This window comes from Bidens hawaiensis, unplaced genomic scaffold (genome assembly GCF_021521415.1).
Source record: "Bidens hawaiensis isolate Kalapana, Puna unplaced genomic scaffold, B.hawaiensis_p1.1 tig00001842_1, whole genome shotgun sequence".
Classification (NCBI taxonomy): Eukaryota; Viridiplantae; Streptophyta; class Magnoliopsida; order Asterales; family Asteraceae; genus Bidens; species Bidens hawaiensis.
The window spans coordinates 1,810,587-1,828,447 of NW_027491102.1; the positions used below are offsets into that span (position 1 = coordinate 1,810,587).

At 44.8% G+C, this 17,861-nt stretch overlaps 1 protein-coding gene across 1 annotated transcript; it reads right to left on the minus strand.

The window, feature by feature from the left end:
* Positions 1-2,991: 2,991 nt before the first annotated feature.
* On the minus strand, positions 2,992-16,429 carry LOC143598008 (putative BOI-related E3 ubiquitin-protein ligase 3). The gene is made up of 3 exons (XM_077076347.1): positions 16,409-16,429; positions 3,546-3,590; positions 2,992-3,478 (listed from the first exon to the last, which is right to left on the minus strand). The coding sequence occupies exons 1-3, from the start codon at positions 16,427-16,429 to the stop codon at positions 3,005-3,007; spliced, it is 540 nt and encodes a 179-aa protein (XP_076932462.1). The 3' UTR covers positions 2,992-3,004.
* Between the last annotated feature and the right edge of the window lie 1,432 nt (positions 16,430-17,861).

Here is a 17,861-nt window from a genome sequence, read left to right on the forward strand (position 1 = left end):
ATTATCTCAAAACCTTCTTTTCAAACACAAAAAGATGATGATAAATGTCACAATTAAACCTACACGAGTTTTAAATCAAATTAATTATTGTGTGTAATTACGTAAATTAAGCCGTACACAAACACAATCAAACACATGAAACCCACCACCGGATCCATTCATTTCGGCCACAATGAAACCCATAGGATCCAATTATTCCGGCCACCATGAAACCCACTGGATCCATTATTCCGACCACCATGAAAACCCACCACTGGATTCCATCATTCCGACCACCTTGAAATCCACTGGCCACCATGAAACCCACCATGAAAATCAACGGATCTTACTGGATTAACGAAGAAGAATTTGTTTTTCTTAATTCTCGTGCCTTCACCCGCGTTATATATAAAACGCCGGAAAAAAAAAGGAAACCCAACACGCCGGGGGGGGGGGGGGGGCGGTGTGCCCCTGACGTTATTGCTCAAAACGCCGTAAAAATGGGCCGACTACGGATGGTCTTAGTAGAGATTAATTTATTGGAAAAGTATTTAGGGTTTTAGTGTCGAGTCCACTCGTCCAGCTTATCCCTATACATTGTAACTTTCTCAAATGGAATAAAATCAATTCGGTCTTTACCATAAAGGAATAAAAATAATTCAACAAGATTCAGTTTACCCTATAAAGAATTAACTTTCCGGATTAAACAAGGATTACTCTATAGTTCTAAGAGAATGTATCGTGAACATAGTTGAATTGTTGCCCAAATCATTGTCTTCACATAAAAAAATAGAATAAAAAGAGAGATGGTTGTATGGCATCTATGAAAGCATTGACTACATTTCTCCTTCGATATCGCGAAGGCAAAACACTCTATTGGCGTAGGTTTATCCGGTACTCCTGTTCTACATGGGAAGAAGTTTGATTGACTCTTAATTATTTGGTATATGAAATGCGGAGAAAGTAGAACTCATTCATGAACTTACATTATATAAAAATCTTAATTAAGAACTCAACCTATAACTATAGCAACCCCCCCCCCCATTGAGAATTGTTGCATTTATTCGAGCGACCCACAAACGATGAAAACACTAAGAGAACCGAAAAAGCAAAGAAACCATAGAAAGAGATCCATGGTCAGAGGAGAATCCAAATATCACCACAATGGCTAAACTCCTGAATCTCTAGATCACACCAATTATCAATATAAAAGAACCTTGAAACAATAAAATCAATCCAAAGAAAGTTCAAGAAGCTGTAATCTTTGAAGAGAAATAGGAGATCTTTATAGAAGATGGAAGCTTCACAAAGTTGCTAGACTAAACCACTTGATGTCAAGATTAAAAGAACTATAAGAACTACTTCTATAGTGTAATGTATGATGTATTTGTTGATATATAGGCAAGAAATGTCTTCAAGTATAACCAAAAGCTCTATTACCTAAAGCTTTGATAATACACAAGACTTTTGCACCTTTTCTCACTCTTAGAGAGCAATATTGTATCCCCCCTTCTATATCAATGCCTTTAGCGTGTCAAATCATGGTCTTGGATTGTCAACATGTCACTTAATCAACCAATGGGAGGGTTATATTTTATCAATCTTTGACTAAGTTGAATGTAGCTTTCCAAAGTGTTCACAACCACAATCTCATGGATGTCTCCGGAAACATAAACTTTGCCTTGCAAAATGCAAATGGATAAATTTCTTGGTTGTCTCCCTTGATACCATCCTTCAACAACCTCTTCAAAGTTCAAATGATCTTTCACCGAATCATAAGTAAGGCTTTTTTGTATCAACTGATTATTGATGGCCAAGAGTCTTATCTTCTTGTTTGGAACTTAATTGTTAATAACCTTTTATCTATTCTTGTCATGCCTCGCAATTGTCTACGTGGTTTTGGTTCCACTGCTTTCAATCATGTTCGATTTGTCAGTCACAAGTATTATGTCACTAACCCTAGAAATTAATGTTACAAATTTGAAGTTGTAACATAAAATGGTAATCAAGTTTCTTAGATATTGAAAACGGTATTATATCACTGAATTAATTGTTTCATTAAATAGTAATCAAGAGTTTTAAATATAATAAACATCATAATGAGAAATGACAAAGAAACTTATACTATTAGGTGACATACATGTCACAACTCACAATCACAACCAACGAGATCAAAAGACCTAACATTCAAATCCAATTTGTTTTCATCTTTGTTAAACATGAATGACACGATATCAAACTGAATAACTATGCCTTGTTTGTCTCCAACCACACATGCTTCCCTTATTAATAAAATTTCAGATTAATAAAACCTAAAAACAAAACAAGTAGAGAATAGAATTTATATCAAAATATTTAATCTTTTTAGATCACTGAATCGCTTACTCTCTTTGTCATCCCTTCTCATAGAGCTTCCCATCATCCTACTTGGACGAGTTACATAGATAAACCTCGATCCTAAATGATCTCCCTCTATTTCGAATTGTCGCCTCTCTATTACACCTCAACGCATTACCATTAGAGAGTTAATTTCTAAGAGCATTGAGACCTAAGTTCACAAACATGTTAGTATGTCACAAAACCAACGTGCTCACATATCTCTCACGAACCCACCTCTCCTATATCACGACACGGCCCGCTTCCTCCACGGATTCCCACACCCCTCTACCCTACACCTCATCCTACATGTGATCTTAACATATCTCCACGATATGTGCACATCCATCCAATAAAAAAACGTACAAATCATATAATATAATATAATATACCCACTCAACTAACAACTAACGTGCTCTCATTCCCCTAACTTTTTTCCTCATAGTAAAACACCATAAAAAAGAGAGACACACAAACACTCCGTGCGAGATACGTAATAAAGCCACAAAATACGCTCCTGTCTTGATTCATTAAAAGCCGTGACTATTGACCAAAAATAAATAAATAAACAATTAATTCTTCCTTTTTTTTTTAAGATATAATTACATTTGTTTTCTCCATAAGATATTAATTAATGAGCTGTCAAAAACTAAGTCATGTTAACCTGTACGCCGGCAGACTTTGTAGAGTTGCAGACTGGACAAGTGCTAATGGCGGACACACACAGCCTACACACGCATAGATGCCTGCACGGAAGCAACAACACGCTTGACTCCTCCTTCCCACATCTCCGGCAACACCTCTCTCCTCCGCAGTGTGACTCAGCGTCATCAGCCATATCCACACGCTGCTGCTGTTGAAGGTGAGCCTGTTCTAGCACTTGTTGCAGATTGTTACGTAACGCGTTGGCTGTTGCCTCATTAGTTTGAGCCAATTCTCGCCATATTTGATTCTCTATCGTCATTGATTTCACTTTTTCCTCTAGCGATTGGTTCACTAGTCTGACTTTCATGATCTCGTCTTCTTTTGTTTTTAATCTGTTCATTAATCCTTCGTATAATGATAATAATCTCATCGAGTTTTGCTTTCGTATCTCTTCCATCTCTGTTTTCACCTTCTCATTCTATAGTTTGTAAAAAAAACTTAATATACAGAACACATTTAAAATGGTATAGAAGAATGTTACTTACAAGATTAGTAATGAACCGATCGATCTCGAACTGCTGTTGATAAATCTGCGAACCGACAATGAAGAGGTATGTACCCGCCTTAACATCGAGCGGGGCGGGTCAACCCACAAGATATAGACAAGAGGCTTGAAATCAAGATATCATGAAGGCACAAAGCCAAAACCTATGCGCATGGCGCATATCACATATGCTCACGCATATCACATATGCTCACGCATCACATATGCTCACGCGTATCACATGCTCACGCACCATATATGCTCACGCATATCACATCTGCGCGTGGCGCATATCACATGCTCACGCATCATATATGCTCACGCATATCACATCTGCGCGTGGCGCATATTACATATGCTTGCGCATATCACATCTGCGCATGAAACATCTGCGCGTGAGAATAAAGAGAAGACCTCGCGCATCCTCAGGATAGGCGCATATCACACATGCACATAATCAACCTCGTCCTTATCCAAATCAGGATAAGGACAACCTTGATTGTGCTCGTCAGACAACCTTCCAGAAGTTATCCTTTAAGGAATAAGAATATGCTGATGTTGACAGCTGCCAATGAAAGGTGGACAACTCAGCAAAACCTATGTGCTACCACGTGATTGCACATGGGTCAGGTGAAATACCTGGGTCAGAGAATAATCAATGAAAAAGCACCAGGTGTCCTAAGGACACGTGGCACAAAGCAATAGGAGGAGGCCAAAAAGGCCCTAATGGGATCTGAGCCCAATCATTGGAAACCCTAACACTATAAATACCACACCACCTCCACAAGGGGAGGTAAGCAAGAAAATACATTCCAATTCCTTACTCACTCTCAGATTATTATTATTTTCTCCTACAATCTCTTATTCTCACACCGGAGGGTTACCCCAAAGAGGACCCCTCTGTCCCTTTCTGAGGGGTAAGTTCACGGTGCTGCTCGTTTTGTAGGTGGAAGAATTCATACTCCGGAGAACCATCGGTGAAATAGCATACTCATACCCGAGGAAAGTTGATCGTCTACCAGTGAGTCGATCCACGTTTCTTCATTGGCGCCATCACCTGTTACAACGGCAACAAAATCACCATCTCATCAGTTCTCTCTGAAAAACTTCACCATGGTTTCTGGTGTTCGAAACAGCGATCAAGTTCTGGAGGATATTGAGTTTGAGGATGTTAATGAGGGACAGCAGTTTCTGAGGGTGCCGCGTGATTCTGCGCGCACCACCAGTAACCATCCCTTCACAACTCCTCATAGCCAGACTGAAACTCCTCCAGACGATCTCACGTTCCAAAATCTGACTGGCGCGAAACAAAAAGGACCAATGGGTCCAGAAGTTGAAACCAATGACCCTAAAGAATGGCTCATAAACGAACAACGACGTTTAATGGACAAATACAATGAGCTGGTCAAACACAAAAAGTTAGCCGACTTAACACAAAGGCTCGCGTTTGATAAGCAAACCATTCAAGGAACAACAAAAAGGGCGCGCGCGCCGGAAGATAGTCACTCTGTTCACACTGAACACGCTGATTTTAGTGATGAAGAAGTGCACAGCATGAGGAAGACGCGAGATACTCATGCAGGAGGCTCACAGCTCCGCGCGCATATGAACATAGCGCCTGGAGCCAAAGCCGATATGGATCTGTACACACCGTACAACCCACCAGCGAGAGGGCAAGTGGACGTAACCACACCATACAGGCCAGCCATCTTGGTGAAGCATTCAAAATTCACTGAGCGCATCGCGAAGGCTCCCATTCAGCACAAAACCAAGATGCCAAGTGGTTTGGGCAAGTACGACGGCACAACAGATCTAGACGATTTCTTACAAGGTTTTTACAACACTGGAAACCTAGAAAGCTGGACGATGCCAACATGGTGTCACATGTTTGCTCGCTGCCTCACGGGCGCAGCGCGTGTCTGGTTCGAAAGCTTGCCGACTGGACAAATCGATGGGTTCGAAGAGCTATTGGAGAAGTTCCAGGCTCACTTCGTACAGCAGCGCAGACACACGCGCGACCCCGATGACATCATGCACTGCGTGCGCAGGAATGATGAAACCATTGAAGACTACATAACCCGTTTCAATCAGGAATCTCTTGCAATTGGAGGTATCACTGAGCAACTCTTGCGCGTGGCCTTTATACAAGGTGCGCGCAGTGATCAACTCCGCAGAGCTCTCGTGAGCAGAGATGGCATGCCAACCACTTGGGCCAAGCTAATGGAAGCATCGCGAGTCTTCGCGCGAAATGAAAAACAAATTGCCCAAGATAGAGCAAGAGATAGAGGGCATCAAACAGAAGCACCGCGCAACAATGAAAGGAGGGGCAAACAGAACTCCGTATGGTCCAGGTTGCAACAAACCAGTTTTTCTCCCGCAGAAAAGCAGGCGCAACCAAGCTCACCCCAGCCGCAAAAAGACATTCGTAATCGCGGAGAAAGTGACAAGAGGGAAGGCGGCAGAGAGCCTAACAGACCCCTACCAAGAATATGGACTCCCCTCACTAAAACGCCTTCACAAGTGTTAAGCACAGAGAATGTCCAGTTTAAAAGCCCCAAGCCATTACTCCACAAGGGACCATCAAACAGTGGCAAGTATTGTGAGTTTCATAAGTCCACAGGGCACAACACCGATGCATGCCACCATTTGAAGGATGCGATTGAAAGAGATGTGAAATCAGGCAAGTTGGCTCACCTGGTGAAAAACCCAAGACCAGAGAATGAACAACCAGATGGAGCCTCAGCCAGCAAAAAGTTCAAAAGAATCTGTGTAGCCGAGGGAGGAAGGCAAGGGCAAAGATCGAGAAAGAGAAGCGCGCAAGTCCAAGGAGATTGGCGCGAGCAACAAGTAATCTTCCCAAGAATCAGGGGAGGCCCGTCTATCAGCAGTCCTCTAGTCATCACTACACACATTGCTCATTATGAAGTGTCAAAAGTCCTGGCGGACACTGGCAGTGAATCAGACATCATGTATGAGCAATGTTTCAGGAAGTTGGATCCAGCAGACCAAGCAAGGCTCGAAATTGTGAATGCACCAATCTCGGGTGTTTCAAATGAAATCATTCACCCCCTAGGTCAGATACAATTTGAACTAACTATGGGGGATGAGAAACACAAGCGAGCCGAAATTGTCAACTTCTTGGTCTTGCCCACCACTTCATGCCACAATATGATCTTGGGTAGAGGAACGATTGCTCAATTCAACGCCATACCGTCACCAGCGCACAGCGCGCTGGGGTTCCCAACACCAACAGGTGTAACATTTGTATACCGAGATCATTTGTGCGCAGTGACAAGTATACCGAGGGAAGGGAGAATGAAACTTCCAATGGCAAACAACGCGCCAGAGGAATGGATTCTCAACCCAAAATTCCCAGAGCAAACAATCACAATTGGAGCTACGATATCAGACGACACAAGGTTGAGAATGAAAAGATTGCTCACAACGTATATGTCGGTCTTCGCGTGGCAACATTCTGATATGACTGGGGTTCCGCGAGACCTGGCGCAACATTCTCTCAACACCTTCAAGTCTGTAGAGCCAATTGCTCAAAAGAAGAGAGTCATAGGGGATGAGAAGGCAAAGGCCATGAATGAGCAAGTAGAAGATCTACTGCGCGCAAATATCATCTGCCCAATACGATACCAAACATGGGTAGCCAATCCTGTGATGGTAAAGAAGAGCAACGGGTCATGGAGGATGTGCATTGATTTCAAGGACCTCAACAAAGCATGTCCAAAAGATTGTTACCCCCTCCCAAACATTGACGCGAAGGTGGACTCTGTGGCGCCATTTAAGCTCAAATGTTTCCTGGACGCCTACAAGGGCTATCACCAAATTCAAATGGCACCACAAGACGAGGACAAGACTGCCTTCAGAACTGACAAGGGTGTTTTTTGTTACACAAAAATGCCCTTTAGTTTGAAGAATGCAGGAGCCACCTACCAAAGACTCATGGATGCGGTTTTCAACGAGCAAATTGGAAGAAACCTAGAAGTCTACGTGGATGATTTGGTGATTAAAAGCAGGGAGGAAAAACAAATGCTCAAAGACATCGAAGAAACCCTTTGGCGCCTAAAGGAAGTAAACATGAAGCTCAACCCGAGCAAATGCACATTCGGCGTAGAAGAAGGGAAATTTCTAGGTGTAATGGTCACCAAGGATGGTTTCAAGGTGAACCCAGAGAAGGTGGAGGCTATCCTTGACATGCCCTCACCATCCACCATGAAGGAAGTTCAAAAGTTGAATGGTAGATTGGTATCAATTAACAGGTTCCTAGCGAACCATGCAAGCAAATCTACCCCATTTGTTAACACATTGAGAAATTGCCTAAAGAAAAGCCAATTCAAGTGGACGCCTGAGGCCGAGCAAGCTTTCAGTGAGATAAAAGAATGTCTGATAAATCTCCCTGCGCTCACAGCTCCACTTCCTGGCGAAACTCTAACATTGTACCTGTCAGCAGGAAAGCGCGCCATCGGCGCAGTGTTGTTGGTGGATCGCAAGGGAATCCAAACACCAATCTATTATGTGAGTCGGGTGCTGACAGATCCTGAGACGCGCTACTCCATCATGGAAAAGTTAGTTTTGTCACTAACACACGCGTCGCGCAAGCTTCATAGATATTTCAATGGTCATCCTATTGAAGTTCTGACTGGTTACAACATCCAGCAAGTCTTGCGGCGTCCCGCGCTCTCAGGAAGGCTGACAAAATGGGCGCTGGAATTAGGAGAGCACACGATCGCCTATAAGCCCCGTCCAGCAATAAAGGGACAAGTCTTAGCTGATTTCATCGCAGAAATCCCTGAAGGAAAAATTGAAGAGGCTCAGCGCGAGGTAGACCCTCCGCAAGCCAATAATGAAAAAAATGTTTGGAGATTATTCACTGATGGAGCTTCAAACAATGAAGGGTCCGGCGCAGGCCTCAAGCTGGTGGATCCAGAAAGTCATGAGTATACTTACGCAATCAGGTTGGATTTCAAGAGCACCAACAATGAAGCTGAGTATGAAGCCCTGCTGGCTGGTCTGCGCATCGCGCACAAGTTCGGAGTTAAAAAGCTAGAGGCCCATGTTGATTCATACTTGGTAGCAGCACAGGTCAATGGCCTTTATGATGCCAAGGAGAACACCATGCCTCTGTATCTAGAGCAGGCGAGAAAACTCATCGAGCAATTTGACTTCTTCAGAATCATACATATTCCGCGCAGTGAAAACAAGTCTGCCGACGCGCTGAGTAAGATGGCATCAACCAGCTTCGATCACTTTGGCAAAGATGTCAGGGTGGAAGTAATGAGCAACCCGTCGGTGGGAGCGAAGTCTGTCCTTGTAATTCATACAACACCTTCATCATGGATAAATCCATTAATGGAATTCTTGAAAGAGGGAAAGATACCGGACGATCGCGCACAGGCGAGGAAGATAAGACACAAGTCGCAGAACTACGAACTGCTTGATGGTACGTTATATCGACGCTCTTATCTTGGACCGCTCATAAAATGCCTAGATGCTGAGGAAGCAAGCTATGTGATCAGAGAGATACACGAAGGAATCTGTGGAATACATGCTGGCCCGCGCATGGTGGTTGCCAAGGCAATGAGCGCAGGTTACTATTGGCCAGGCATGTACTTGGACGCGTTAAAAGAGATCCAAAAATGCAAAGCGTGTCAGAGCTATGCGCCAAACACCATGCGGCCAAAGAACAACTTGATTCCGGTGACCTCCGCATGGCCTTTCCACAAATGGGCAATCGATATTGTGGGTCCCCTACCGCAAGCGCAAGGGCGAGTAAAATTTTTGGTAGTGGCAGTAGACTATTTCACAAAATGGGTTGAAGCCAAGCCACTAGCAAAAATCACAGCCGAGGCGATGAAGCAATTTATTTGGAGCCACACCATATGCCGTTTTAGCCTGCCCATGGAAATTGTGAGCGACAATGGCAAACAATTCACCGACAGGAAGATATCCAGTTGGCTCAAGGAATTGCGCATCAACCAAATCTTCACTTCAGTATACCACCCTCAGGGGAATGGCCAAGTGGAGCGCGCGAACCAAAGCTTGCTGAATGGGCTGAAGAAAAGGTTGGAGGGATAATCCCATTCATGGGTCGAGGAGCTACCTAATGTCCTGTGGGCGCACAGGACATTAAGCAAAACCAGCAATGGCGAATCCCCGTTCAGCCTAACCTATGGAACGGAGGCTATGATTCCAGCAGAAATTGGATGCCCATCCCATAGAGTGCTCATGATGAGTAAGATTGATAACGAGCGCGAAAGGAGGTTGGATCTCAACTTACTTGAAGGGCGCAGAGAGGCGGCTATCATCAGTGAAGCCAAATACAAGAAAAAACTAGAAAAATATTACAATCAACGCGTGAAAGAATGCCACTTCAAGAAGAACGATTTTGTCCTTCGGAACAATGAAGCTAGCCGCGCAATACCTCCGGGAAAAATGTCCCCCAACTGGGAGGGACCTTTTCAAGTCTTGGAAGAATTGGGAAAAGGCGCATACACTTTAAAAGATTTGAATGGAAAGAAGATCCCGCGCGCATGGAACGCAGCACAGCTTAGAAAATGTTTCATGTAAAAATTGTCAAGTTTGTAATCAAGGCTTTTTAAGCCATTATGAATAATGATAAGCGCTATTTTCTCTTAATGTGTGTTCTATTACCTTTTGCATACATGTTTCACACTTCCCTTTATTAATTTTGAGCAATATGACAACATTGTATTGACATCAAAACAAAAAATAAAACGAAGTAAAACATACATGCGCGAGCTTCAAGCTCAAACGCGTTAACGAGTTTTAACTCTAAAACGTCAGGGCCTTAGCCCAATAATATGAGCCTTAGCTCAGGGCCTTAGCCCAATAATACGAGCCTTAGCTCAAATCGCTCACAAGATCCATCCTACATGCTGCGCAGCTAGACCATAAAAATACCTAAGCACAACTAAGGCAAAGCACATGCCAAAACATAGTTGTTAAGGTCTCAGGTCGAGGTCGCGCATGGAATTGTAATGGATATCAGAGTAACACATACTGACACGTAAAGGCTAAAAAACTCATAATTCCCTATAATAAATGCGCGATAACGTCGCGCAAAAGAGAAATAATGAAACGCCAAGGCACGTGTCAGCATAGTCAGGATATTGCAAAATCACTTAAAATATGACAAGGATTAAGTAAAATAATTTCCTTACAACCTTGTTCAAATTTCAACGTGCAAGCATATCTTATATTCAACAAGCAAACATGCAATATAAAGAGATGAATGGGGAATGCGCAAGATGCGAATAAGGGAAAAACAAAATTTCATTCCAAAACATAGAAGTTTACAAATTTACAAAATGATGAGATACAAACTGCAAATAAAAAAAAAAACATGAAGGGCTTCTCAAGTCTCTATATCAACGTCAGCCTCTTCATCGCCCTCATCATTACCTCCCTCAGCATCTGGCGCAGCCCGCTCCTCGTCATCTCCAAACTTGCCATAGTCAAGCTGTTCGTCTTGAATGGAGTCGTCTTCTATCACAATAGTGTTAGGAGCGGGTCCTTTGGTCACGCCAGAGCCGCTAGCAGAGGCAGCATTGCCCGCGCCATCATCGCCGCCACCAGCCCCTTCACACTCGTCAAGTAATTTCTTTAGAGCGCCGAGATCGGGCTGATCAGCAAGCGAGGCTATCTGCAAATCATAAGGAAAAGTATGAGTACAAAAAGACTAGGAAAATAAGTCAAGGTAAACTCATTAAGGTTAAAATACCTGCTCAAGGATGGGAATGGGAGTATTCAAATACTTCTCCCTCACCTCGGCCATGTCAGCGCAGACAACGTCGAGCTGATAAGGGTAGTCGGATGGGTTCTTCTTCAGCATGCTATATTCACAGCCATCCTTAAACCCTTCAGCTCGGCCCACCAAGCGCGAGGCAGCGTTGCAATCCATCACAAGGGTCTGAAACTCGTCTGAGTATTTCATCGCATAAGCGCAACGAGTCATACCCTGTGAGACTAGCCATTGGCGATCCTGCGCGAGGGAAGAAACAGACGTCTCAAGAGCAGGAATCTGAGAATTTAACAACTCAACAGTTTCCTTGGTCTGTTTTAGCTCTTCTCTGTCGGACGCTGCTGCCACCAAGGCCTCATTCCTTTCCGCTCGCGCAGCATCGAGCTCTTCTTGGCCAGACGCTGCCGTCGCCAGGGCTTCATCCTTCTCTGCCCGCGCGGCCTCAAGCTCTTTCTTCAGGCGTGCAACCTCACTCTCTAATAAAGATTTGTCAGTGATAGCCTGCACAAGAGTTTGATCACGCGCCTCTGCATCTAGCTCCAAATCGCGCACTCGCCGCGCGTACTTGGTTGCATCCGCCTCTGCTGCCTGCAGCTTCTCCCGCGCAGCCTGCAGCTCATGCCCGCGCTTCACGAAGGCAGCGTTGGCACTTGCTCGGTTCTCGCTGAGTTCTGCTTGGAGTTTCTCAGCTCTCTCTCGAGCGTCAGAAAGATTCCAAGCAGATACCTTAGCCTCTTGCTTGGCCTCCGCAAGAGCATCACGCACCTTCACATAATCATAGCGAAGCTCTTGGGAGGCAGCAAAGAACGCAGACCCAGCAAAAAGATGGTCATTGAGCAAGTCCACGCGAGCGCGGTCCTCCTGAAACCTCCTTTCAGCGGGAGGCACAGAGTGAGCCCAGAAGTCTTCACACACACCCATGGACTGAAATGAGCTATCCTCAGTAATATTCCATCTCGGGCGGTATATGTGATCGGCTTCCTGCAAACACAAAGCAACGTTCTAGTCATCTAAACACTAATATGGAAGTCCGCGCAGCGGAGCAAAACGAACTTATACCTGCGGAGAGCAAGCAGAAAAGTCAGCGCCAGCCCCACGAGAAGGCTGCGCCACGAAATCTCGTGGCGCTACAGGGCTTGCGCGGCCACCATCGGAGTCTTCAAAATTGACCTCCTCATCATCCTCTGTAACAGGTCTTTTCTCCTGCGACTTGGAAAAATCAAAACCAGTCTCGCGAGGGCTGCGCGCAGGAGAAGGTGAGGGAGGTCTCGACGCCGCTAGATCAGCGCGTAAAACAGTCTCCTGCTCCTTAGTAATCCCAATGAGAGGAGATTCAGTGCTTGCAGGAGCAGGAGCAGAACCAACGGCGCTGGCGCCGGCGCCAGCAGTGCCGCCAGCAGCTTGTGTGCCAGCTATAATTCCTATGAAAAAACCAACAAAGAGAAATGATTCATGACTTGATCTAAAAGAAAAAAGTCAGAAAATAAAAGCGCAATATATACCTTGGCGCACCGCCGTTTGCGAGTTAAACATCGCCATGAAGTCCATTTTCCCCCTTTTCGAGGGTAAAACAGGGGACTTCAAAGCAACCTTCGGCGCGGCCTCGGTACCTTGTTGCGCCTGAGGTTGATCCACCAAGGTCGCCGGCTCTACAAACATTTGAGTGAGCAAAGATTCATTAATAACTCTATCGGAATCACGCTCATAAAACCAAAAAGTATAAACAAAGTATACCTGTTGGAGAAGAGGAAACAGCAGGCGCAGCGCCGCTTCCCTTTTCCGCCGCGCGAAGGGAGGAGGTGGCGGCACCATACCTTGAGGCAAAGAAGACAAGGAAAACTTGGAGGTAAACCCCTTGGTTTTCTCAAGTCCCTTCGCTTGAGTAGGAGGATCCTGAGCAACAGGGGCATCATTTTTCTTCTGTTTTTTACTGGCCCCTGCGCCAGTTTTCCCTTTAGCTTTACGCTTGAGTTGTGGCACCTCAGCTTCCTCCTCCACCTCCTCTTCCGCAAGCTCTAGCTCATAATTCTCGAGCGCATCTACAATACGTGCAACAGAAATGTTAACCAAATTTGGTATTCTAAAGGCATAAGCATAAGTACAAAGGCCTACCAGGCGCATCGCTGTCAAAGCAAAATCCCAAATCAACAGGGATGAACATATCATCGAAGCGATCGGGGAAACCAACTTCCCCAGCGCCTAGCGCGACAGAGCCACCCTCCATATGCTCATCATAGGCGGCGTGGACGTACTCCTTGCTTACTGCATAAAACAAGACAAATGATATCAGCAAAACGAATTATATTCGCGCAGAAATAATGCAATGAGCTAATAACTCACATAAGCCATCAACTTGGATAACAGGCTCAGTCGCGCTGTCGGTCCACCTCCTGCTCATACCAACCCCCACCAGCGCCTCCTCGCAAATATTCTTGGCGGGGGATGGTTCAGCAGTCAACTTATTAACCCATGCGCCAGTTGGGTTCTTAAGAACATTCACATCCGCGGGCGCAGAAGTGATCGCGCGCATGGTCATGCGGATGGGAATCACACCAGCCTTAATATAAAAAAATTTCTCAGACCAGTCATGAAGGCTTTTGAAGGAACCAGTGCAGCACTTGACCTTCTGACTGCGAGGAACGAATGAGAACCAAGAATCTTGGATTTTTGGCTTATAAAAATATTAAAAGCGCCGAGGGGTGGGCTCCTCGCGCTGAGCTTTGCACATGAACTCAAAATGAGTCATGCGCACAAGTCCAAAAGGATGGACTTGGGATATGTGAATCCCATGAAATTGAAGCAGCGCACCCATAAACCTTGTCATCGGGAGACGAAGGTTGCAGTGAGTGAAAAAATGGCAGTATAAGGAGATATAGCCGGTGGGCGGATCTGCCGCCGTTTGCCCGGCCGCCGGGAGCAGACAGCCGTACTCAGGGAGAAAACCCTGAGAGGCGATGAGACTGTCGAAATCAGACTGTCTCAATTTGCAGGGAATCTCATCCCACCTCTTCACTGTCTTGCCCTTCCCCACCTCCTCCGACGAGGCCTCGGCAGCCCGTTTTCCCTTGCCGGTCTTCTTCAAAGTGGACATGACTAATGATTTTACACGGCGTTTGCTGGGGGAGATTGTGGTGTCTGGGTTATCAGACATACAACTGTGAATCAAACAGAGGTTACTTCAAGAATGGAAATCTGGAAGCGAAAGACAGGCCCTTAATCGGAATAAAAATGGAAGGAAAGAAAAAGCTCTGAAATAACAATGAAGATAAAGAATAATAACTCAAAAGGCTTGCTTTTATAGGCCCATGAGAGAGAGAAACAGGTACTGATCAGAGTTCACGCGCCCCCACTCGCAGGTGCAGGCCAACGCGAGCGCGACACGTGTTCCTGACACTGTGTGAGGGGACATGAAAGGGAACGAAACAGGTACTGATCAGAGTTCACGCGCCCCCACTCGCAGGTGCAGGCCAACACGAGCGCGACACGTGTTCCTGACACTGTGTGAGGGGACATGAAAGGCAACTGTAGCACCTCGAGCACACGAAAAGTTTGACACATGTCTCCATCTCTGACGCATGTCAGCACCAACCAACCACGTACATGGACGATTCATTTCAACCAAAATGATAGAATTTCGCGCAACGATGAGAAATAAAAAAGGAAAAGACAAACCCGATTAAAAGAGAAAACTATTAAGTATAATATCTATCTTACCTCGCTCGCGCGAGACAAGACACACATTAGACTGGGGGGGCTTGAAGAGGTATGTACCCGCCTTAACATCGAGCGGGGCGGGTCAACCCACAAGATATAGACAAGAGGCTTGAAATCAAGATATCATGAAGGCACAAAGCCAAAACCTATGCGCATGGCGCATATCACATATGCTCACGCATATCACATATGCTCACGCATCACATATGCTCACGCATATCACATATGCTCACGCATCACATATGCTCACGCGTATCACATGCTCACGCACCATATATGCTCACGCATATCACATCTGCGCGTGGCGCATCTGCGCGTGGCGCATATCACATGCTCACGCATCATATATGCTCACGCATATCACATCTGCGCGTGGCGCATATTACATATGCTTGCGCATATCACATCTGCGCATGAAACATCTGCGCGTGAGAATAAAGAGAAGACCTCGCGCATCCTCAGGATAGGCGCATATCACACATGCACATAATCAACCTCGTCCTTATCCAAATCAGGATAAGGACAACCTTGATTGTGCTCGTCAGACAACCTTCCAGAAGTTATCCTTTAAGGAATAAGAATATGCTGATGTTGACAGCTGCCAATGAAAGGTGGACAACTCAGCAAAACCCATGTGCTACCACGTGATTGCACATGGGTCAAGTGAAATACCTGGGTCAGAGAATAATCAATGAAAAAGCACCAGGTGTCCTAAGGACATGTGGCGCAAAGCAATAGGAGGAGGCCAAAAAGGCCCTAATGGGATCTGAGGCCAATCATTGGAAACCCTAACACTATAAATACCACACCACCTCCACAAGGGGAGGTAAGCAAGAAAATACATTCCAATTCCTTACTCACTCTCAGATTATTATTATTTTCTCCTACAATCTCTTATTCTCACACCGGAGGGTTACCCCAAAGAGGACCCCTCTGTCCCTTTCTGAGGGGTAAGTTCACGGTGCTGCTCGTTTTGTAGGTGGAAGAATTCATACTCCGGAGAACCATCGGTGAAATAGCATACTCATACCCGAGGAAAGTTGATCGTCTACCAGTGAGTCGATCCACGTTTCTTTAGACAATATCTTCGTTGAGAGACCCGAACGCTTTCGGATTCATAACCGGAGCGTTTGACGGATTAAACGAGAGCGAAGAATCACGTGATCGTTTTCTGGAATTGAAAGCATTCGCCGGAAACAAGTCCGTCATGGCGGATCCGTACAACGGAATATTTTCATCTGTTTTATTTCCGTACGCCGTTTGAAGTCTGATTTCATCGCCTTGATACATCATTTTTTTGCATAATCATTATTAATATTATTACGGTAGAAATGTAGAACGAATTGGGGATTAGATAATAGATGGTGAAAATGTACCTGTGAAGCTTCAATCGCCATTGAGAGTAAAATCATGCAAAATGGTGACTTATTTGTCTAGGTTTTGATACATGTAGGTGTAGGTAGTGTGTGTGAGGGTGGTTGGATAATGAAAAAGGACTCCCGAATCCGATTGTGTGACTTGATTTTATACCAATCTCACCACCGACCGAAACAATGGGGAAGTCCGTGATATTACCTAAATACTAGTATACGTGTTTATTATTTGGTATACCCAATAAACTGGGTGGGGTTGGGCATGGCCGCCTTTAAAAATCGTGAAAAAATTTTGAATTGAATGTGAAATATTTGGTAAAGAACTGGGTATTAATATTAAAAATACATATATATTTTTTTAAAAAATTATATATAATTTTTTTAAAAAAATAATAATTCGGGTCTGTCAAGGTGTCGGTCAACTGCCCAACCCTACCTCATAGCCGGCCTTGGAACAGGGTAACATGGCAAAATATTAATTCCAACTCCTCATAATACGGTGACTGTTAGACAAATGCTTGACTATGAACACGACTACACTGGAAACTTGGGAAAAAAATAAGATGATTACCGTTGCGGTTATGGTGACGATGAGGAATTTATGGAAAAAGATAAATAAAGCTATTTATTTATTTATTTATTTTTTTTTATGAGGAAATCTTTCTTTATATAATTTACTATAAAACGATTACAATAAAGTGGCAGGCAAACGGGCAACAAGCTGCGCCGCAACCCCCTTTTGAACAGCAAAGCCAATCCTGTTAAAAACGAAGCTTTGGGACCTAGAAGCTGAAGAGGTTCCGTGTACGACGCGCTGAACCCTACTCAAAAATTTCACAGCCTCTGGAGCCAGAAAACCAAATGTATCAACGGCAAATGGTAGAAAGACATGTTGATTATCTAAACAAGCTTTCTCGTGTTTAACAACTTTGCCCGATTCAGCCTTCAACGCAGCCTGACCCACAACAAACCCACGGTCCCTGAGCCCAACAAGAGGAGACACTCCTGTAAGATCCACACAGGCGTGTTTCCCCCCTGCCCACCCGAACACAAGAATATCAGCTGGTCGTAAAGTAGACCTCCCTTCAATAGGATCCGTGAGAAAGTTAACAGGGGCCTCCTTTTTAGCAGAAATCCCTGCCCGTTTAAGAACATCACACAGAACATCCCTAACCAGATCATGTCTGTATTTAAAGCCAGGCAATTCTTTGCAATGCACCGCATGGTCACCAAAAGAATCCAAACAGACCTTACGACAAATTGGGCAAGGTTCATCCGTCGGGAACATAGGGATCATTAACCGGTACTTAAGGATAGCCCGATACTCCAAACCCGACATACGTTGGCCTAATCCTTCAATGGGGATGGCCGTTAGAAAATCCTGAGCCCGAGGAGCCCGAAGGCATTCAAACACCGCCTTTTGGCTAGGGGATAGATCAAACTTCACTTCTAAACT